The 24,147-nt window shown below is 39.0% G+C and overlaps 1 protein-coding gene across 7 annotated transcripts; it reads right to left on the minus strand.

Moving 5' to 3' along the window:
• Nucleotides 1-2,795: 2,795 nt before the first annotated feature.
• Nucleotides 2,796-23,023, minus strand: GYG2 (glycogenin 2). 7 transcript variants are annotated; one of them, XM_038138725.1, is made up of 11 exons: nt 22,981-23,023; nt 22,075-22,222; nt 17,144-17,323; nt 16,321-16,462; nt 14,409-14,583; nt 12,996-13,158; nt 12,360-12,486; nt 11,251-11,473; nt 8,811-8,951; nt 6,949-7,059; nt 2,796-5,217 (listed from the first exon to the last, which is right to left on the minus strand). In XM_038138725.1, the coding sequence occupies exons 3-11, from the start codon at nt 17,190-17,192 to the stop codon at nt 5,056-5,058; spliced, it is 1,293 nt and encodes a 430-aa protein (XP_037994653.1). In that variant the 5' UTR covers nt 17,193-17,323; nt 22,075-22,222; nt 22,981-23,023; the 3' UTR covers nt 2,796-5,055. The 7 variants fall into 7 exon arrangements, with proteins under 7 accessions (XP_037994653.1, XP_037994645.1, XP_037994661.1 ...); XM_038138717.1 differs by lacking the exon at nt 22,981-23,023 and adding an exon at nt 22,904-22,957; XM_038138733.1 differs by lacking the exon at nt 22,981-23,023 and adding an exon at nt 22,833-22,853.
• Nucleotides 23,024-24,147: the final 1,124 nt, after the last annotated feature.

Here is a 24,147-nt window from a genome sequence, read left to right on the forward strand (position 1 = left end):
AAGTCTCACAGGAATGAGGCAATAAGCTTCTAAGAAGCCTCACTTCACCATGTTTAAATATTAGACACATTGCTTTGCTCCCTGCTGGGACTCAAGGGAGTGCCAGCACACAGATCACAAGATCCCATCTTCTTAAGATGCAAAATAGTTGTGTAACAAATAAACTGAGAAAAGCAAGATGAGCTCAAAATTTATCCATCTTGAAATTCCCTCTGAGTATATTTGAGAGGCATTTACATAAATGACCAAAGAATAATAAAAAACCTTTTGCTCATTACAGATTTTAGGTTAATATACACATATACAGGCATATATATAGTGTTGAACTCAATATGACACTGAACGATTTTTGCAGGCTGTTTTTGACCGTAATGTTACATCTAATCAACTCCATTAAGAAGACTCAGATTTATTCAAAACCTTGTTTCTTATTGAATTACAATACTACTGCATTACTAAGATTTTTTGAATGCCAAAAAAGAAATAGCAACTCTCCATGTTGAGATAAATGGGGTTACTAGAGGATCCAAACAATCCTGGCTTCTGCTCTGCCATTTGTCTAAAAGCTGTAAGTAAAAGGTTTGGAAACAGAAGAGTTTATGGAGGTTTGAAAAAAACCCCAAACCTCTAAACTAAACAAAACATAAAACAGGTACCCATCCATGACATGCAATTAGTTCTGTTCCAAGTACTTAATCCTATGAGAGGGCTCTGAAAATCTTATTGCTCTAAAATAAACAAATTATCCGTTTTATGTATTTATCATTGTTCAGAATGATGCACAGTGCCATAAAATTGTACAAACACTTCTCCAAGGCAGTTAAATGTTATTGCTGTCCTGAAAAGTATTAAAATAATCACAACTAAGAGACTGGCTGTCTTGGAATTTTAGGGTTTTTATACCTCAAGTTTGTTGAAGTTGAAAGGGTTCTGACAGCAGTCAGAGTAAAATTCAAGAAAAGCGTTCTTGCAACTGTGCTTTTCCCCCTTCATTAATATACCTCTCAGTTTTCTAGAAATTATTATTTATAAGTTTAAATCAATAATATATTACTGTATTTTTAGCTACCTTTGCTATAATTATGGTATGATATTATTACAAAACGAAAGTTTATACAAGTATGCAAAATATAACTTGACTGTTACAGCCTTTAATTTTTAGCACAAAATAAACTATTTATGAGCCACCCATCTTAGGATGAACAGAATTTTAGCTGAAACATTTTGCAATTTCTGCAATGTACTGACAATGCAGACTACTTCAGTGAGCAGTCTTAACTGCCACGTTATTTTTGGAGGCTATTTAAAAATCTACTGCCATGCATTTAATCTCATATATTGGGTTGATAAAAAACCAACCAACCAACCAAAAAAAGCCCAAACCAACAAAAATTCATACCACAGAAATAAAATCCCAAAATAATAAAAAGAAAACTGAGGGGAAACTGGAATGTGAGATCTGAATTAATGAGATATGAATTAAGAAAACAGATCCATTTAATGTTATGATCGAAGTCATAGGAATCAGTTTAGATTAGGAAAGCAACAGAATCAGATCCATTAAGAAATAAATAGATATACTGCAGACTTACTGGTGAAAACTGAGCTGTTTATAGGAGCACACAAAAGTCTCGAGCACCTGCTGCTAACCCAGCCTCCCATTCATGGATAGAAAACTCAAGGTGAAGAAAACCAAACAAAACAAAGCATTTTTTCAAGTACCAGCTTTAGAAAAACCATTGCTGTGAGCTGACTGATATAGAGAGAGAAAAAAAACTTTTTTCCCAAGAACAACCCAGATGATGTTCTTGGGAAAAAACACTAGACAGTAAATAAAGTGATATTTCAAGAACACCAATCTCCTTTTTCTGTAGGCTAGGAAAGCTCATTAACCCACACATCTAAAATTTTCAAGAATTTTCCTTGTGGCACACCCACACTATCTCCTTCTTATACAGGAGGAGCACCCAAAAAATTGTTGTATGGCAAATAAAAGCTGTGGATAATTCCAAGCACATGACAGAAGAATTTGCATGTTTTAACACACAAGTTGTCCTCTTTAAATACAAAGTCTACCCCATAACAGTAAGTCATAGTATGGCCTTGTTCAAAGATGAATAGTGCCACCAAGAAGCTTATACTACTTAACTTTTTTTACCCTAAAAATTACTTGAGGCTATACCACATTTTAATGTGGGAAAAAAATTCCAGGTGAAGCTTGGCAGGTTTTTTATTTCTCAAGACGCATTTCGACTTAGCAAAGCTCAGCACTGTGGCTCAAGGCCCCATGCAGCCCATAACACCCCTCAGACCTGCCTGTGACCCAGGAGCTCAGAAATGAGGGCCATAAAAGCCCAGAATGCTGCCTGAAGCACAGCACTGCATTCACCTACAAAATTCTCCCTTTTCACACCCTGGTGGCAGCAGCTGTGGGCTAGAAGCCATTGCAACACTAGTTACATTACCAGAAACTAGTTCAATTTTTTGTGTGTGAAGACAGGACACAAAAACTAGGGCAGGGCTCTCAACAGCTATACTTTTCCATGAAATACAATAAACCAACTACTGTTTGCTAATACAAGAGATCCTAAATGTTGAAATTCTGTATGTCTGTAGAAATAATTATTACTCTCAACTTTTAATTCTGCTCAGCAGGTAATGCTAGTGACTCAAAAGCAATTCAATAAAATTAAAAAAATTAATTAAAGTAACTAGTTATTCACAAGTAATATTCCCTGGCATAATGTAAACAACCTATACCTCTTCATTGTCTGTTAAGCACATGACTTCATATGTCTTTTCCATTTGTTTTATTTTCATTACATTTTTGTACTACAATTCTTTGCAAAACATTTCATAAGCCACACAGAGTACCATTGTACATATTAACAGTTTGAAATGTATTCAATGACACATTTGACTAAATTCATATGCCTATTTTTAAAACCTTTCAGTTACTGATTTCACATCAGTAATTTTTCTTCCATGATCTAATCAATGTACCACATAAGAGCTAGTAGTTAGTATAAAAAGTACAGCTGCATGAGTTCACATTGCCGGCTACAGCTTTACATAGTCTTCAAAAGCTGTTAGGAGTATATAAGCAACAATGTTTATAAAGCAGAGGACTTTCTCAGAAGTGCATAAGGGTCACTAAGAAAGAGGGACAACGAAATGCCACGTGAGTAAGGGCACACTGCAGCTGCTGCACTGGGCCACAGCACCAAGAGGTAGAACACACCTGCCTGTGTTAAAGTGTGAGGGTCACCTACCCAGGAACACAGGCTAGAGAGGGTGCCAGTGTTAGGCAGAGGGAGAACTGTTCTCAATTTCTCTGCTGCCCCTAAACACCTAACCAGACCTAGAAGCTTGTATTCAACAGACACACCAGTGGGATTCCCCATTTAAGAGTTTAAGGATAAATGAGAACTAGATCAAATCATAAATATCCTACAAAAGTGAAAGCAAATTCACTAATGTGAATATTGGGAAGTAATTCTAACATACTCAAAGTTTTTTTGTTTTTTTTCTTTTTTTAAGGGACATTTTGACTCTTTCATTCCTTTCCTGATTTCTGCATTTATTCCTTGCCCTACCCTCTCATCCTTTTTGTTGGGAGGAAAAAAAAATACAATTTTCTTTTTCCCTCCTATCCTGCTATCTGTTTTTCCTGCTAGCATCTATGCATAATGGTACATCATTGCTTTTGGACAGAATTCCCAAGAAATTTCATTAGGTATCTCTCTGCCAAAATTCGTTATGTATTTAGACCAAAACTTTTCAAGCCCTGCATCACTGCAGAATTCTCATTCCAGTATTGAGCATGGTCACAAACAACTGTTGAATCTATTATTATATTAGCATAAATGTCAAGACTCTTTCTTTAAAAGTTTTTTGCTTTTAAAAAAAAGTATTTTACTTGTTTGTTAGCGTAAACTCACTGAGATAAGTCAAACTTAAGTACACAAATACCAAAACACTCTCCTGTAAGTGCCCTTAATATAATGCAGTCTCATCAGTAGATTTTTTTTCTGGAATTTGGATTTCAGAGATTTATTGATTCCCACACACAGCTATTGTTAAAAGATCTTCAAAGGGCCTGTTTACTGAAACAAGTGCCAATTTTGTTTTCAGTTGCACTCAAATTGCCTGCAGTATGGGGCAACAATGCTAAGCCAAAAAAGGCCTTTTTCAGCTGCAGTTTGAAGTACCGTAAACAAATTTATAAAAAGCACCAGAAGGTTTACACCATGCTGTCAGCATTTCTTCTTCTGACCACACAACTCAGAATATGCAACTAAAGCTTACAATATTTTAAAAAGCATCAGTATCCTATGGCAACAATATAAAAGGTTACACATACATTATCAATCTGTCTTAAAGAGTTTTAAACCATGCTTCCTCACGCTAGTTACGGAGCTGAGCAGCTGCCTATAACTGAGTAGAGCATCCACAAGTGATCTCAGATGACGTCTGAAGTTCCTCTAATCCTAAACATGATTAAATTAAAAAGTTTGGTTGCAGACTCCTATGAGGTCAGGATTTCATGACTTCTTTCTCCTACTGAAATCTACATCACAGTCACCCTTGAAGGTGTTAATTTGGTTACAAGAATAAGTTATTTTTATTTAAATACTTTAAAGCAACTTCTGAATGTACTTTGGGAATAGTCTCAGTTTGGGACAAGTTCAATTTCCAAAACAATCTCAACTTCCAACATGTTTCCTACACATGACTGTTTCTGCAGAATGCAGATGGGGTGCATCAGGGAAGAGTGATAAATATATGAGCATTCATACTCAGAAAGGTACCATTCATTATTCTTTAGAAGGCACTGTATAAGAACAACGAAGATGAAACACATGTAACAATAAAGTTGAGGCACATTTATCAGTTAAAGACCAAGATTCTGCATCTGTTAAGGTCCCCCAAGAAAGTCTGAGGATCCATAATCACCTCTAACTGGTGTCATCTAAAGTGGTTAAGACAGCCAAGTATTTAATAATTGCATTTATAAAGAAATCTATCACGATGGGCATAACAGTACTCCCTGTCTTAGTGTAAAAACGCATCCAATTTCTTTTTGATATGTTCAAAAGCATCTTTCCCCATATAGTCCATGCGCCCTTCCTCCCATTTTCTCCGTTCTTCTTCTGGAGTTGGTTTTGCTGGTTTGAAGTGAATAGACAGCTCTGAAACAAAATGTGCAACCTCATTCTGTGGGAAGAAGAAGAAGAGTGGGAAAAAAAGTAATTTGGTTTTTTTTATTTCAATACTGTGACGTTAAACCTTAAGTGGTAAACTTCTACACTGTACACTCCCAACTAAAACAATGAAATAAACAATATTCAAACATTCACTCCTGTTTTGATAATGTGACCTCATTTTCCCATGATTTTACTACTTTCCATGGCATCCTTAAACATACCAAACATTTATTTTCCTGATCTGAACTCAGATCTTGGCATACTCAGCAACAATACAATGAAAATATTACAAATACTGCTTGGTTAGAGTAGAATATCTGCTACAATGAAGAATTTATAATTTATCTGTTGAAATCTTGTCTCCAACAGGCTTTCACGTGAACATGCATTTCTGGAATTTTTGATAATTAGTTTTATTTGAATTCCAGCGAGATCAATATTATTTAGCAGATGTGGGACACATTGTTTAATAAATTAATTCAAAATATGGACACTATTCATTATACCAGCTAGTTCATTTTGAATGACATTCCAAAACTGTAAATGCTGGTTCAAAGTCATCACAGGTGCACAAATGTAAGACACATTATTAGTGATAATTTCTACCACATAAAAGGAAAACTGTGTCCCCAATTGACCAATGCCAGCAAAAAAAGGAACATCTCAACAATTATAACCTGTAATAAAGATGAAATATAATGAGGACTAATCAAGGCAGCCACTAAAAACCTTTCAGTAGTACTCAAAGAGGCTCATAGAAAAACACCCTATCACATGTTGTAAACAAAACTGAAATCAACAAGAACGGCTTTCTTGGGAAGTCTTCACAAATTCAAGGTAAAAACATTTCAGAATATAATTTAATGGGCAGGAATCAATGTCTTAAACTGCCTAAATGCCCTGGAATATCCATTACATCTGCCAGTTTGGGGCAGATAAGGCATAGGACTTGTGGAAGACAAGGTAAGGTATTTCACACAACCAACATGCAGTAAGGTGTCAAGATTTCTTTCTTTATCATTGGCAAGTTTTATCAACAGCTTTGGAAGCCTTTAACAAGATGACCAGAACCATAATGTTTTTAGAAATTAAGAATTTTAGCTAGGGCCCAAACACCCCTGGCGGCACAGGAGAGACAGTTTTGTTTCTCAGTCTTTAAGTATTTCACTACAGTGCTTCACAATCATACAAAAACCTTCTTTAGGAAAATGGCTGTGTGGTGTACCTTACAAATCCCTGACTCCCTGTCAACCCCATCCACACCATGTCTAGCCCTGTTGTCACACTGCCCACATGTGTAAGTGTCCATAAATGAAGTGCAAGATCACAAAGGAAAGCCTAGTCACTCAGGCTCCTGCATGTTTCCTTTCCACTTGCTTGGAAACATCACTTCAGCAGATACAAAAGCCACAACAAAACAAAATATAAGAGAACTAACAAACACAAAATACCCAAACAGCTTTGCTTGTGTTAGTATTGGAGAACTAAAATTAACCATGCATTGATTACTCAGGGATTAAGCACAGGAAAATGCACATTTAAAACCTCAAAGTTTTGAGAAGAAAACTAGAAAGTGATCACAACGCAGTATTGGAAACAGTTAAGGAATTACATGGCTAAAAGATTAAGGAATTTATTTGCACGTTGCATTATAATTAGTTGAGCTTCTCTAAAATTATGTTGGCAGCAAAGATGCACATGCAATTACCAATAGATGTTGAATGCACAAAGCTACATGTACCATTTCTGAAGTTTCCTGAAGTGCAGGTTGAAATACAGGTTGTTCTGAAGGTCTGTCAGGCTCAGAGGGAGGGATGTCAGAATCTCTTGGCTCGACTTCATATACAGGTTGCTAAAATACAGCCACTGAGGTTTTATTAAAAGAATATTTTCTCAATTTCCTTTTCATGAGAATTCATACAATACAATACAATCACTATCAGTCTTGGGGGAGGGTAAAGCAATGGATGGGAGGAAAGCAAGGAAGCACATTATCACCAAGGGGAAAATTCATGTCACCCAGCTTTAGTATCAAAAATGGCATTGAATCCTTCTCCTACTCAATCAATCTAGCTCCCACTACAATCAATCTAGTATAAGTAAAGGGCAGTAACTGCTCCAGAGAGCAGCTCATCTCATCATAAAATAGATTCAAAGTGGCTGACATTTTTCAGTGACTACACATACAGCCTGGGAAACAAGCTTACCATTCATGATTCCTACGATTCATGAGGCCAAACTTCAACAAGAAAAATCTCATTTCAGGTTTATAGCTTGCTCTCACATAAGCTTTTTATAGGTATGAAATAATAACAGAAAAAAAGTATTTCAAAACAGAGGTAAAATAGATTGTCAAAAAAATATTGTCCCAAATATTTGCTTTTAACAGATAGCAAAATATAAATGAGTAGACAGATCCCACTCTAAAGTCTTTTCCCCCAAAACAATTCCACGAGTATATTGAAGCTGGGCAACAAAAAGTGGAACAATGGTAATCTTAAGTAAGAAGGGAACCAAGCTATTACTTTCCAATTATTATGGTCTTCTGATAAGCCAATCCTAGTAATCAAAATACTAATAGAAATCTGAATTTTAATGAAACTACTTTAGGTAAACATTATGATATTTTTACCCCAAACAAACATCTTGATAATGTGTCCCTATTCAGTTTGGGCCTTTCCAATGAAGTCAGATGCGTAAGGCACACAAGAAAATACATCCTTTGCAAACAAATTATTCTTAAGTTATGGAACTGTAAAGTTTGCAATTTTCCTTCAGCTCCTTCACACTTTGAGCGGAAAGGGAAGAAGGGGAGGAAGAGGATGAATGGGAAAGGAAAATTACAGTTTTACTTTATAGAGTAACAATAGGCTAAAGAACTGAAGGAAAGAACATCTTGATAATTTTCTTCATCATTCTAGAGTGCAGTTCACAAATTACAATGCAGATGACATTAGAACACTGATTTTATTTTCTCCCAGTTCTATCATGGGGTAATACAGTTTATCACGCAATATGTAATGCCTTACACCTGCAGAGGCATTGTGCTATTATGACTAACTTAATTCCTGCATAAACTAAGGTGATTCAGTGCCAGAGAAACACACAAATACAAGAAAAGTGACAAAAGAAGCAGGAAGACTGCAATATTCATTAGTGAATTTTTTCAAGGCTCTCCTTGTTGCTCAAGTCACAGAAATCTGAGAAACAGTTTTCTGGGTCAACACTTGTGGGAAAATCTTTCTACAGAGGAATGATAGAAAGGATTGTAGTTTTAAATATATTAATTCACAAAATTATTAATATTCAAAATATTACTTTGGTAGCAGGTTTTTTATATTACATTTGATTAAGTACTTAACAACTTTGAATAAATAACCTCTTCCTGAAATGCAAAGCAAACTCTTTCCACTTCTAGGCACATCATACATGCATAACTAAAGATTAAGAAAAATAAATAGGCTTTAGATTATTTTTAATGCTGGTGAGAAAATTCAATAGCTACAGCTAAATTGAAGATACGATCTTCCAAATCAGAAAGAATCACCTTTTAGTATATAATTTGACTTTGTTCTTGCATATAATAATAAACAAGACACTTACAGCTTTGACAGCGAGTTCCTCGGGTGAGCATGCTGTGGGATTTACTTCACTTGTCTGCTCTGGGAGTTCAGGCTTTTGTAGAGAACTGGCCACGCAAGGACTGACCTTCTTCAGGGTAACTTCAACTCCATTGAAAGCGTGCTAATGAAAACAAGAACATCTCACCACTACAATGCAATTTTTTAGGATGGCAGTAACTTATTTACAACAGTTGCACTTCCTTAGAGGGTTCTCATCATTAAATGAATAACTTAATATATGCAAAAAAAAGTAAATAAATGCAAAAAAAAGTACATGGTCCTAGATTTAGAGCATGCTGCAGTTTAGGTTTTTGCTTTTTTGCACTCATGAGCACACCAGCATCATGAGGTAAATCTAACAGGTATTTCCACCTTCATTTACCACAGCTGAAATATTTCTTTAATATGCAGTGCCTTAAAAATTAAAGCATGTTAAAGTATAAGATCAAAAACTACCCACTCCTTCCTCTGCTTTCCAATTTGTCATGAAGTTAACAAGCCAAATTATTCTCTGGGGCTTTGATGGTAAATATTCAACTGATCTTAAGGGGATTATGCAATTAGCTCAATTATGTTAATAATTTAATATTGCAAAGATTTAAGAAAATATTTACATATGCATAAATGGGATCTAATTTGTCACGTCTATCCAGACAAAATTGAAAATTGTACTTCTACACATTTCTTTATACTACTGGTCTCTAAGAAATCATCTATTAATAAACAGAGGGGTTTTTTATTCGATTCATGAAAAGCACACTGCTGCATTTCATTTGAAGAAAAAGAAATCATAAAGAGATCAATAAATGTTTGATGATATGGAAGTACTGTACAGAACATCTAAAAATGCAATTAACACTGCTTTTGCAAACCTGATTTATTTGTTATGACCTCATGAAACAAGTTATAATGTAGTACTGAAAAGGTAAATTTTATTACAGTTCAAAACCTAGTTATATGGTCTGTATTAATTTAGCTACAAGAAAAACAAAAGTCTGTTTGTTTCATGGGCCAGGTTATCCCTTCTCTGGCTAATTTGTATCATTTTCTGTATGTACATACATTAGCATAAAAACTTTATCACTTAAGAAGATGGCTGCAGGATACCCTGGGAAAGCAGATAATACAAGAAATCCTTCTTAAATGGATTTGGTCACTTCTACTACCAACCAACAGATATTAAGTTTTCCCACACATACTGGGATTATACAGCAAGATTTTGGTAGAAGGGTAATTCTAGGAGTAGCTTCTGTAAGAAGTGGCTAGAAGCTTCCCCCAAACCAATGCCAGCTTCCCCCAAACCAATGCCAGCTGGCTCCAAAATTGACCTGTCACTGGCCAAGGCCAAGCGCATCAGTGATGGTGGTGGTGCCTCTGGGATAAGAGATTTAAGAAGGAGAAAAATTCTCCTTAAAAGGAAGAGGAAGGAGTTTCCTCGCAACTGGACAACTGCAGACAGAGGAGTGAGAATATGTGTGAGCAACAACCTTGCATGCTGAAGAATGGGTTCACTGAAGAAGGTAGGGAGGAGGTGCTCCAGGTGCCAGAGCAGAGATAACCCTGCATCCCATGGTGCATCAGGGTGTCCTTCTGTAGCCCATGGAGGTCCCTGGCAGAGCACAGATCCACCTGCACCCCATGGTGGACTCCACACCACAGCAGGTGGATGTCTGAAGGAAGCTGCGACCCCATGGAAAGCCCATGATGGAGCAGGCTCCTGGCAGAACCACTGAGCCTATGAAGAAAGGAGTCTGCAGTGGAGCAGGTTTGCTGGCAGGACTTGTGACTCCAAGAGGGACCCACACTGGGACAGACAGTCCCTGAGGGACTGTATCCCACAGCTCACAGGAAGGATTCATGTTGGAAAAGTCCATGGAGGACTGTCTGCCATGGAAGGGACACCACACCTGGAACAGGGAAGGAGGGTGAGGAATCCATTCCCTGAGGAGGAAGGAGCAGCAGAGACAACATGAAATGAACTGGCCACAGTCCTCTTTCCCCATTCCCATGTGCCATTGGTGAGGGGGAGTCAGAGAAAACAGGGAGCAAAGTTGAACCCAGGAAGAGGTGAGGGATGGTGGTAGTTTGGGATGAAGGATGGCAGTAAATTTGGCGTTATTTCTCATTACTTTACTCTGATTTGATTGGTAATAAATTTGATTAATTTCATGAAGTTCAACCTGTTTCACCTTTGATGGTACCTGGTGAGAGATATCTCCGTGTTCTTATGCAGACCCATGAGCCTTTCCTTACATTTTCTCTCCCCTGTCCATCTTAGGAGCAGAGCGATAGAGTGGCTTTGGTGGGCACTTGGAACTAACCAGAGTCAGCCCACCACATTATATAATTTCTTCCTCTACCAATTTTTTTTTTTTTTGGTTTTGATTCCAACATATTTCCACAAACTCCTTATGAGTTACCTTGCATTCTTCAGATCCTGATTCTTCCATCTTTTGAAGATTTTCCAACAAAGGCAATACACTGGCACTGTATATATTCCACCAGAGGGCAAGAAATGACAGTTGGTGAAAAGATCCAGAGGTGGTGCCATCCTGCATAACTCTCTTTGTTTGAAGGTTGTATTTGTAGTTCCAGGGCTTTGTTGCTCCCAAGAAGTGAACAACTTTGGCATCTCTGCCAAAACTGTAGAGATCAAATATACAGGTCTATACATAAAATACTTCTTAGCTTATATAAACTCCTAGAAGAAATGTGCTTACTCACAGGTGAGGTAATTTAATATTTTACAACAGCCACACATTTGAGATTATATGTATTAATATTTTGTTTCTATCTTCCTGGTTTAATTCATCTTGTTTAACATACAGAAAACAAAAACATTTGCTTCCAGCTGTTAATTCTAGTAGAAAAGTTCATGAAGGAAAACGACAGTCTCATGCAGTACTATTTCCAGTCCTCCTACATATTCTATTCACAATAAAATACATATCACTTCAAATATTTAATCACAAAAAAATGGGTATTACTGATCCCATATTAAAAATTACTAATAAATACACTAGCCTAAGTTCATCTTCCAGTAAGAGTGTATTTTGCAACTGGAACAGAAATTCATGGCACCCTAAATCTAACTTACCTTTTACCAGATAAGATTCCCAACTGCATTGTCTGGAATCATATAATTAGTAGCACAAATTTCATTTCATAGAAGGATTTAAGGAATGGCTCAAAAAGCTTAAGCAATATGAATTGTTTCTCTAAGAAATTACTTGAGAACAAAGGAAAAAGCTTAAAAGTAAACCTGTCAGAACCTTATGCCAAAGTAATTACATTTTGTCAAAATGAAAGAAGCTTCTTTGAAAGAACATAAAAGACAGCGTAGCCAACTCTGGGACTCTCCCTGTGTTCAGACATTCACATTAAATTTAAGCTTCTATTGCATGGTTTCTACATAAGATCATTTGTGATACTGTAATTTATAATTAGCAGAATATGCCATTATCAGTCTCTCTTACAAAAGGATGTTCTTTAACAAACTAGAGAGGTTTACAGAAGTGTTATTACTTACTGATTGAAAGCAGGAACATAGGTGTATACAGAGCTGCTGCTCAAGTTATAGAGGAAAGGCAAGTGTTTGCCAATATCTGCTGTTGCCCAGTTGCTGAAGAAGCTGTTCAACAAGCCTTGATCACCTCCTAAAGAATACATAAAACAGTATTACCATAACATGTGTACACTCAAATTTGTATCAGAATTTGGATGGGAGTGAGACTGGGGCCTGAGATTGGTGTGTTCATGGGACTCCAACTTGGACTTGAAAATATGGCCATGTGAGCATCTACAAGAGAGTAATACCTGATTCACTCCGATGCAAGCTCAGTGCCAACGAAGTACTATTGTAATATAAGAAGAAAGGAGTAGTGTTTGGTCTCCCTCAGAGGAGAAGACTGAAGATCAGATGTGTTTCTCTCTCCTAAGCCAGACAGCAAAATTAAAACTAACCGAGCAAGACTCAGACACAATGTCCCTTCACTGCCCTTTTCTGGGAAACACGGTCAGTCAGCAGATCTTAAATACAGTCTAAGAGGCAAAGTTCTGCACCTTGAATTCTTACATAAAGCCCAGAGAACTCCTGCCTTCCTCTATTCTGCCTGATAGCATGGAAAATTGTCTTGCACTTCATTTCTTACGCCTTGCCATTTACCATCAAAGCTGCCATGCTCAGCAGCAAACTGGAGCAGCAGGTTGTAAGTCTTCAGGGAGGGCTGGAACACAAACACACCACTATTGAAGCAGTCAGGCCAGCCAGAATCAGGAGCTGCAGAAAACTCTTCTCGATCAAACAACTCATCAACATTGCAAAGTACCTTATGGAGAGTAGGAAAAGAGAAAAAGATGCTAGAGTAAATGTTTGTCTAGAGCAAGAATTGTCAAATTAATACCAATGGAGTAAACTAATAGTTTGGCCTAGAACCTGGCTTGCAGAGCACAAAATCAGTGCCATTGTAAAATATGCTAGAGGTCAGAACCTCTATTTTTGATATAATAAGGCAACATAAATTGTGATTCTCCATGACTTCTCTGATAAAATGCAATCAATGCCTGTGAAATTATTTCATGACACTTGGGAGACCATCCAACATCCCTCTAAATATTATACCATGAAAACACATAATTTCCTTCTTTCTTAACTCACCTTTCCATAGTCCATTATTTTTGATAACTACAACAGAACTGAATGAAAATTTGGAATCTAAATCATTTTAGTAAGCAACAGACTGATCAAAGGGTATTAGAAAAACTGTCACTTGCTGCCAGTTTTCTGATGTAACTAGAGTTCAGATATTTGCTTTTCTGTTTTCTTTTAAGCTTCATAAGGAAGTGGGAAAATCAATCAGGTTAAAGCAGAGATAAAGTTTGTGGAAAGACAGCTGTGCAGTCAGTGAAAGTCAGGACCCCCACCTTTCACAGCCACTGTGAAAAACAGAAGAAAATTTTTTTACAAGTAAAATTACTTAATTGAATTTTTTAAAAAGACAAAAAATTGCCTTTAACATTAATATAAAGCAAGAAATCATAAGCCTTCCCACTCAAGAAGAATAACTTAATTTTGTTTCTGATTCAAATACAATCCTATTAAACTAAAATGCACCCCAGTCTTTCAGAGTGAGCCATGAAAGCACAACAGAAGGCTGACATGATTGTCCTCACCAAAATTATGACCATTTTTATCTCTATATATCTAAAAACTTAAAAAAATTAATTGATTCCTGGAATTTCTTTTTTTTCTATTTTAAAACCATCCTGCCTTCCTGACAGAATAATTCCAAACAAAAGTACGTGAGAGAGATCTATTTTAAACTTCTGTCAGAAGACCCAGTACATAGAGTTTGTGATCTCTTTTGAGGACAGTCCTGAGGCTACTCTCCAAACTGAATTTATTTTTATGCAGCCAGCACAACTGTGAGAATTGCTAAAACGTGCCAGGATGGAGCTCCTGCGACCTTGTGACCGCCAGCAAATCTGGTCACTTCACAGGCCTGAAGGCTGCCTGGCAAGGAAGCATCCCACAGTCAGAGAGAGACACAAATGTTTCCATGGCTCCCTCTCCACTCACCAAAGTGTCTGCATCCATGAAGACACATTTGCTGTAATGAGTAAGAGTCCAACAATGAAGCTTAGTGAAGGTTACACCCAGTTCTGGCCTCTGCATCAGAGCCAAATGGACTGAGTCAGCACTGTCAAGCACATCCACCTCGATCACTTCATCAAAAATGCTGCTGAGGACTGACCTACCAGAGAGAGCAGTGGAGAGAAAGAAAAAGATTTAGACAAGTTCATCAGAGTTCACTTCAGGCGTGACAACAGTGACACACAGCATGACATTAATTATGACAATAACCAAAGCTAGATTGATTGGCTAGAGTAAGAAGTCAGAAGCAAAAAATCTTTGGAAACAGCCTGCTGAAGAGGCAGCTATCAGGCCATAAAACATTGTCTTCTCCACTGTGGGGGCCAGCACATCTCAAAAGTGAGAGCTGCTGTTTGAAGGAAAAAACAATCCTTATTCTAGTCATTTCTCTCCTATAGAAACACCAACAGGAATAAAAGCAGCTTTCATCCTGCACAAATGATTCCAAAGAACAGCACCATACTGTGCTCCCTCTGCATTTTACAGGATGAGACATGCACTGCCAGAACACTAATTTGTACCTATTGTGCCCAACTAAACACTGATTCAAAACTGCACCTTTTATAAGGTGCATATATACTTGCTCACCATATATAGTTCCTCATTACTCTGTAGCATCTCAAATGAGACTTTAAGCTAAACATTTTTTTTTTCTATGCATTTTTTTTTATGGGAATTCTACAGGTAACACCAAAGTAGGCAATTTTCCTTCAAGGAGCAAGAAAAAAGCTCTTTAAAACACAGCTAATTTACTTACACTATGCTATTACAACCAAAGTCTTCAATGTCTCACAAACACAGAAAAAGAAAACCTGTCCTGTTCAAAACCTAGGTTTCAGGATCATTAGCTTTTGCCTGATTGATCTTCAAGGAACAGGACCTAACTGGCAAAGAACTAAATGAACAGATTATTAGACGTTTATTTCAGTGATCTTTCTTCTTTTTTTTTTTTTTTTTAATGTTACCCTTGATTTAAAGTACATAATATAAACGCTTTTCTTCCCACTCAAGGGACATGAAAAGAATTACAGACTTAGTATCCACCCATGCATCAAATGGATACAGTATTCCCTCAGGAAGGTTACAGTGCTCTGACAATGTCCATACTTCAAAAGTCTGTAAAAACAGATTTTGTGTGCATCCAGTCATAACAAAAATGTGAAAATTTATTACTTGAGCCAGATGCATTGCAAATACATTTACATAGCATACAGAAAACAGGAGCTTGCACACTTCCTAAGACAGCAGAACTAAGAGTTTAAGTTGCTATAGTATGGTTCGTCTTTTAGCAAGTGTCACAGTCCTCCAAATAACAGGGCTTGAGTTCAGACTTAATAAGAATTCTGTAAACGCTATTCTGTAGTGCCTGTAGAATCACAACACAAACTGCAAAATGATTTATTCAAAAAAGCAAAAAGAAACTTATTTCCTATCATGATAGCTGTGCACCAATACTTTAAGAACATCAGCCATGTGAAACTGGGCCTTTAGGTTTATGGAGAGTTCTGATGTCACAGGTAGTTATGTATCTCATTCTAAGAGAGAAAAAATTGGGAGAAAAACAACAGTAGTGCACGACACCAAAATCTTAGTTTCAAATTTTCAGCTTAAGTTCTCAATTATAAGACAATTCCAACCACAATTCCTACTTCAGCAAGTGAATTCTTAGTAGGCTTAGGAGCTTATAATGGATGTTATTTGAGAATCCTTAGAAATCGCTAGCCAAGAGGGAAGTTCTAGGCACAATACTGTGAAATCCACAGAAACCTACTAAAATCTTTCATGCTGTTGCTTATTCTTCCACTATTTAAATCTCCAAATGCACATTAATACTTACCTCATCCCACTGGAAACCTCTGGAGTAATTAGAACTGCCAATTTTCTGGATGTCTTATGATTCCTCAATGACTGTCCAAGAACGAGAGCACCTTGACAGTACACATCATCAGTAGCAAGGGTCACAAAGGCTTGATCTGTTACTGCAAAAAAATATTCAGAATGGTCACTTTACAACTTTGATGTAAGCCCTTCTAGCTTGCTCCCTCCTCTTCCAGATAAACAACAATCTGTGGCTTATAACAACCACACTGTGATTGTAAAAAAAATTCCTGTGATGAGACTCCCCCCAGAAGTCACAATGAATAGAAAACCCAGTGAATGTGAGTGCAGAATGTATGTTTCTGGTTTTTATTATTTTTGTTTGTCTGATTTATACAATAGCAAGTATAAAATTTTTGCACTAGCCTTAAACAGATAATTCCTTAGGTCTTATTGTCAAAACACAATGACAATCAAAAAAGCTGATCTCTACATATTTAGATTTTATATTTAATTAACATAGTATAATACAACCAACAAGGAAAATTCTCTTGTTTATACAGTGCCAAAAGCTAAGGAAAAGAACAAGATGTTGAGTATTAGCCAGAAACATTCTTTCCATAATGCCACTGAATCAACTCAATGTAATTTTTGCTCTGCCTTCTTTGTGCTGGGATGCCTGGTGCTGGCTGAACAAGTGCAGAGAAACTCCTATCAAGATTAGTACACCCCCCAGAAGCTGAGAATCCCTACCTCAAGTAACTCCAGGGAATTTAGAAGGGTTCCTTATTGTCAGGAAACACATGAGGAAACAAGTTACAATAAAACAGAAAGCAACCTACACTCCTGCATAACAGGAGAAAATGTATTTTGTGAAGACACCACTCCCATGGCAGGATCATAAGGGGCTTCTTCAGCTCTGCCCTGTGATAGAACCACCACTGTCAGAGCTCTTCTGGGGAGGACCTGTAACTCAGCAAGGTGAACAGCCTCCTTGGAGCAGAAGGATGATACACTCTAGGCTGCAAAATTAACCAGAACAAGATGAGCAGGTCACACAGATGAAGGGAATTCCACTGAGCTCGACTGAAACTTCAATAAACACTTGTGTTGGAATACTTGTTTAGAACCACCATCATCTTAAAGGACAGGCAATTGCATTAAATAAATTAAAACAACCAAACAATACCAACATAAACAACCTGTCATACAGTTTCCAGGGCCTGTGAGAAACACTAGGAAAGAATCTCACAGAGCTAGATGCAGAGAACTCAACAAATGACCTCATGGCTGCCTCAGCCAGAGGCTGCCAAAATGAGTGAGTTCTAGCCCCTAACAGTCATCAAGGTATGCAGTAAAGTATGGTCAATGACCACAATAAGCTAACAGCATTTTTATTTTTCACATCCTCCAAATCCAGAGCAAAGCACAGGCCACTGGTGTGCTGCCTCTTCCCCCCACTTTTTGCCCTCTTTCAGTCATCTCCAGCCAGCCAGCTTCATCTCCAGCACACATACCTTACATTTGCTGACACTGCCACAAAAATTGCTGCACCTCAGCCAGTAAGTGTAAGAATTGGCCAAAAAACCCCAAATCATCCATGCGAACTTCAAATAGTTTGCATAGCCCACAGCTGAGCAAACTCCAGCAACATTTCTAATTACAATTTCCAGACAAAGCAAATGAAGAATTGAACTTTCAAATGTCCCATTATAATAACAGCTCGAGCAAGTTATGGGTGTTCCAGAAATCAGTGAATAAGGAGTTGCTTTAAGACAACAGATGTGGAGTAAACTGCTCCAACTGCAGTTTCCCGGAGGGTTAAAGCAATAAATATAAGCATCCCTAAAAACCAATGTAAACCAGAAAAATGCTGAAGGCTACTTCAGCAAGAAAATTACACTGAAAAGATGCAAAAGGTCAGGAAAGCAAAGCAGTTTTGTATTAAGCAACAAGCATCTTCAGCCAAAGAAAGGTAATAAAACAGCTACTGAGAGGAATGTGGGAGTTAGGTTAATATAAAAAAAAACCAAATTGTGAAATGAGTGGGAGTTCCAATCTTAAAATACTGTTTTAAAAAACAACCAAAAAACTGAACACAATCTTCACATGGCTTTTGCAAATTCTTTTGGCCACAGAAGCTGAATCTTTACTTAAGAAATACATAGAAAAATACACAAGCTACTCATTAAATGGTTCAGCAAACTGGTATGGAAAATTACCACATCCTTCAAATGCTTTTGTGCCCTGTACCCCCGTGGTCATAACCACAAGGAAGCAGATTTCCGAACAACTGCTACTTCTAAGAAACTCTTGCTGCTACCTCACAAAGAACAGAAGCTAAGTGTCAGTTTCGAGAATCAGATGTGGGATACCTGTAATGGCCGTCTTAATACAGTGAACCATCTTAGAGATAATTGAATAGATAATCAGACTATTGACTGAAAATATTTAACATTAAAATATTTCTTGTGCTAAGAGAGAAACAAATCCTAATGACTTTAAAATCATACAGGGACATCACTAATTCATTAAGGATCCATTGGGGTTTTAAAATAAAAATATTTTATCATTACCTTTCTTTTCATCTAATCCTTGCTTTCAAGAAAGAAGTGTTATTTGTCTTGCCTTGCTTATAAAATTCTTTGGAATATAGCCTAATAAGTAAACATTTTATTTTTATAACTGAAAGTAAGGGTCAGGTTTTCATATACATGTTTGGAAGTAAATGGTTTACCTGAAAGTTTCCATTCAGCTGATACATTAAATCTACTGTACACAGAGTTTCACTCACTGACTTTAAAAGAGCAAATCTTCTTTAAGTTTGAAAGCCAGAGGTGTAGACATTTAACTTCATTGAAACTGTTTTTTGGTTTGGTGGTGTTTCTTTTGGTTTTAAGTGTCAAGGAGACAATTAAGCATAACTTTAATTCTTTGTGCTGAATGACAATACGTTTTCTTATGGACAACACCTACTGTTTATGGTATTAAGCTTTCAAGCAAATTGTTTTCAAGTTGTGGATCCTTATGGCTAATACAATACCACTCGCTGTAAGTGAGCTAGGAGAAAAGAAAGTATATTTTTAGAATACCATTAAAACCCTGTCATATGAATTTATAAATCTGCTCATTTCTCTTGTCTGGATTACCACCACAAAGCACATGATGATGCAAATTAAGACATCCTTATCATCAGTAGTGGCTCCTCAATTTTATTACCTAACAATACTTTCTTAGAACAAAACAAGGATCTTCAAGGAATTAACTCGCTGAGTTATTCTAGAACCTGCTCTGCAGCTACACAGAAGAGACAACAAAAGTAATGTGAACCACTACAGTCAGGGTGATATAATGTGGAACTTCTACCAGCTTTTTTAGCCAAGATCACCAACTTTTTATGCTACTTACTCATAGAAATAGTACCTCTGACACTGCCAGAGGCAAAATTCTTTGACAGGCATGGAAACTAATTCTAGGGCACCTAAACGCTTTATTTAGAATACAAAGAGAGCAAGCAGACAGGGTGGTGCTCACTTTCATGTTCAAAGAGAAAAAGAGGATTAAAAACCAGCAGGTACCCATTTTGAGACTCAGGAGTGACTGATAATAACAAGCTCTGAGTGATCCCAGTGCACCTTCCAACTTCAAGACAAGTTTAAGTAGGGTAGGGAGAGTTATTTTTACATAATCCATTAGACATAGCTTTTAAATAATATTTTCATATTTCTTCTGATAGACAGAGGAAGCATAAATTTAGCCCAGCTGTAGCTCCTAACATAACAGTTTAAATTTGCCAAGCTGCTTACTGCAAAATGGCAAGAGGAGACCAGACAATCCTATGTTATGATTTTTCTGTAAGAACATTCTAAGTTACACATTGTCATCTTATGTATAAAAATAAGAGCAGATAAATCAATAGCTAAAAACTTCCAACAGGCTGGTTAGGTCCCCAGTGCCTACTGCCATTCATACTAACCAACACTGTACAACTGCTTTCCTAAATTCCTCCCTGATGCCATCTGTTGCTCTCTTGTCACCTCCCCCTTCTACTCCAGAGACAATCTGTAGGACCAGCAGGCTGCAGCCTCGACCTGTACCCACTGAGCCACAGCACCTCTCTGAAATCCCAGGTGACAATGACACAGCACCAAATCACAGTATGTTTCCTGACACCAATTCTGTTACTCCCTCTCCTGCACAAGGCTTCCCCCAGAAGCGTCCCGTGAAGGTGTGTTAGACTGCCAAAAAAAGAGAACACAAGCTGTAGGCTTCTCACTTCTCTGTCCTAGAACAACCATATCCTGGAACAGAAATCTCTGCTCCTCCTGACACCCACAACCTTATAAGCAATTAAGAAATATTTTGTTAAAAGTAGATAACACGAACAATAGTGTCAGACAATAACCTGAGTCAGAGCCCTATGAAAAATTATTATGCAAGTTTCCAGCAAAGAGGCAATTCTTGCCCTAGTAAACAAATGAGAGCTGGCAGTTTTAATTATCATGCTTTCTTAGATCCAATAGTAGAAACATTGATGTTACTAATGAATATAAACAACAAACACTTTACAAAGACCTTTTTATAACAGAATTTAAATTGACATTCAGTGGTATACAATATTTCTCTTGGCCTAATGAAGTTCTGCCTCATCCAAACCCAGATTCTCTGTAGTCTTTTATTAAAACAATACTGAATTTTAGTAGGCAGGATTACTGCTCTTGTGTTGGAAGAGCACTTGATTGCAGCTTTTTGTAGATTTTATTATGTGTCTTTCAGCTAAAAACTGTTGCATTCTGCTTCAAGACTCTGCAATGTTGTTATTCAACAGATGGTAAATGAAAACTCAAATGTAACAATATTATAAGTGAAAACAAGCATAACACATAACACCCAAAACTAGTCCCAAACCAGTAGTACTACAGTTTGAAAATTAGTAATAATTGGCAATAATTATTAGAAATAATTGCTTAAGCAATCCAGAGGCAGCATAGAGAACTTTATGGTACATATCAAGTTAGATGTTTCCAGTCTTTCCACACCTTCCTTTCACCAAAAGGAAAATAAACCAAAAAACTGAAACAAAAAAAAAAACCAAAAACTCAACCAAATGAAACCACAACACTCTAATCCTTTCATTTGCAGATTCACTTTCTGCATTTTCCCAGTGCTGAAATGCCACATACAATAATTCAAATTTGGCATCATTCAGTTCAGATGACTGACACCCTTCAAATGGCTCAATAAACCAAGATTTGTGGAAGCTGTTGCTCTCAAAACCGAGAAAAAAGGAAAAAAAAGTTCAGTGCGTTAAAGAGCCAGAACAGCACCTGCACCTACTCCCTGTGATTACCCTAAAACCAGTACCTCATGGCTTTAAGGATAACTGATTAAGACCAATACCACTGCCACGTAAGAAGGGGCATGAGAAAGGTTTCTCTGACTCTGCCTTAGACTGAGACAGCCAGCCCCAGCCTGTCACCCTGGGGATCCACCAGGAAAGCATGCACACACCTAAGCAGGCCAAGCTGTACATACAAGCAGAGTACATAAATGGGTTCACCTATTTCACCCCATCACCCAGACAGCTTAAAATCCTCCTCTGGAGCTGCTCATTACAGCACAGCACTCTGCTGATAAGAAATAAGACCTTCGCCGGCACCGGGATGTCAGAAGGGCAAAAGCCCCGGAGGGGGCTCCAGGCTGCGCTGCCGATCGCTCCCGAGAGGCTGCTCAGGGCAAGCCGGGCGGGATGCTGCGGGACGGGGGTACTCACCGGACATGCTGGGCAGGGCAGGCTCGCTCCGCGGCACCCACCGCTCCTGCCGCCTCACCTGCGGGCGGGGGGGCCGCTAAACCGCACAATGGGATTAACCTCCTTCCTGCTGGAGGCAGCGGCAGGTGAATTACATTCGCAGGGACTCCTGCGCAGCAGCAGAGAAAAGGCATTAGCGGCGGCGACCGTGGCGGGGGGGTTGGCACGACCCACCCCGCCCCCGCTCCGGGCGCCGGCTTTGCTGCGAGAGGGGCCCGCTCCTGCCGCCCGCTCCCTGCCCCGCAGCGCTCCGCTCCCGGGGAGGACACGGCCCGCAGCTCGGCCCGGCACCTCTCCCTGTACAGGCACACCCCAGAGGTCAGCCCCGCACGGGCACGGCCCGGAGCTCTGCCCGGCCCCGCAGCCCCACACGGGCACGGCCCGGAGCTCTGCCCGGCCCCGCAGCCCCGCACGGGCACGGCCCGGAGCTCTGCCCGGCCCCGCAGCCCCGCACGGGCACGGCCCGGAGCTCTGCCCGGCCCCGCAGCCCCGCACGGGCACGGCCCGGAGCTCTGCCCGGCCCCGCAGCCCCGCACGGGCACGGCCCGGAGCTCTGCCCGGCCCCGCAGCCCCGCACGGGCACGGCCCGGAGCTCTGCCCGGCCCCGCAGCCCCGCACGGGCCCGGGCGCGGCGCTCCCGCTCCATTGGCCGCCGCGCGGCTGCGCCCACCCCGGGATGGGAGAGACCCTCGCTCCCCTTCCTTCTGTTCCCTCCCTACCCGCCCCCTGCCCGGTGCTTTGGGTGCCTTCCGGGTCTCAGGCGCTGCGACAAAGCCTCCCCACCACGCACACGTCTGTGTAGAAACCGAGGGAAGGGACACAGGTTGGGGAGACTCCGCCGCGGAGCGCCCAGAGGAAAACACCGACCTCTATGATGCTGAAGGTGGCAGAACATGGAAAAAGGTCTCAGAGCATGAGTAGGGTGATTCCAGCGTGGCATGTGGTCACACAGATACACGGGATTCACCGTGGATGAAGGTGGTCTGCCCCTAACTCCCTGGGACCATCGTATCCCCTACAGATACTCACCGTCTGATAACTTGTCACCCAGATAAGCAAGGAGATGTTTCCAGTGTCCGAAAGCTCATGCTGTTCAGAGGGCTGTAAATATTTTCACAAGTGCATAAATAAATGCACATTTACTTGTGCAGCATGCTTTTTTCACTAGCCTAGAAGTCATGTAATTGTGACATAATTCAGCCATATAATGTCTCTGCAAGGTAATTTTAGGCTGATGTGATTCAGCCCAAGGTATTTTTGTTTCAAAATGTGCTGCTAACATCAATATCTATATAGGAGAGGTCAACAACTTTCAGGCAGTGTGCCACTGAAAAAACTGCCTAGTGGTACCACTCAACTATTTAAAACTTTATTTCCAACAATTTGCAAGAGATCTGTGTTGCCACTCCAAGCCGCAGCATTTCTTCTCTCTCACACTGGAAGAATCCTAAAGGTCCACTGGAGAAGAGGGGGTCATTGCTCTGTAGTAATGGTGAAGTGTTTGAAGGAAGGAAGGATGGACATAAACACACAGGAAATTGAGTTTTATTCATCACACAGAAACAAAATTCTCAGGGATCTGTGTTCACCATTGACTTAGGTAGACAAATCAACTAGACAACATAATTACCAGTACTCTGACTACTGTTGTAGATAATTTTACTGGCAGATCTTTTTCAGCTGGGGGACTTGAAGACAAAGAAAAGTTTCTCCTTGGTAATAAAAGTGATGTCTATATTTAGATGATAATCTCTTTTACTTGTGTGCCAGCAACTTTTTTTACAGTGTAGAATAAATTTTAAGTATCAGAGCCAGTAACACGAGCTAGAGTTTGATGTTCTAACAGCCAGTTAATCTAACCAACCTTCCTTCCTTCCTTCCTTCCTTCCTTCCTTCCTTCCTTCCATTTAAATACACTAGAGCTTCCCTACATAACCCCTCAATTACCTCAAATAATAATACTAAAAATAGTTAATACAATAATTATAAATTTGTTTTTACCATCATCATCATTCTCGTTAAAAGGGAAATTGA

This window comes from Motacilla alba, chromosome 1 (assembly GCF_015832195.1).
Source record: "Motacilla alba alba isolate MOTALB_02 chromosome 1, Motacilla_alba_V1.0_pri, whole genome shotgun sequence".
Classification (NCBI taxonomy): Eukaryota; Metazoa; Chordata; class Aves; order Passeriformes; family Motacillidae; genus Motacilla; species Motacilla alba.

What these genes read in the sequence shown, in the direction of transcription:
- GYG2 (XM_038138725.1), bottom strand. Translation starts at nt 17,192, where the DNA reads ATGGGAGTGGTGTCTTCACAAAATACATTTTCTCCTGTTATGCAGGAG. An exon ending in TATGTTCCTGCTTTCAATCA is followed by an intron (nt 11,474 to 12,359) that starts GTAAGTAATAAC and finishes TGATCTCTACAG; the next exon opens with TTTTGGCAGAGATGCCAAAG. An exon ending in AGGAACTCGCTGTCAAAGCT is followed by an intron (nt 7,060 to 8,810) that starts GTAAGTGTCTTG and finishes GCTGTATTTTAG; the next exon opens with CAACCTGTATATGAAGTCGA.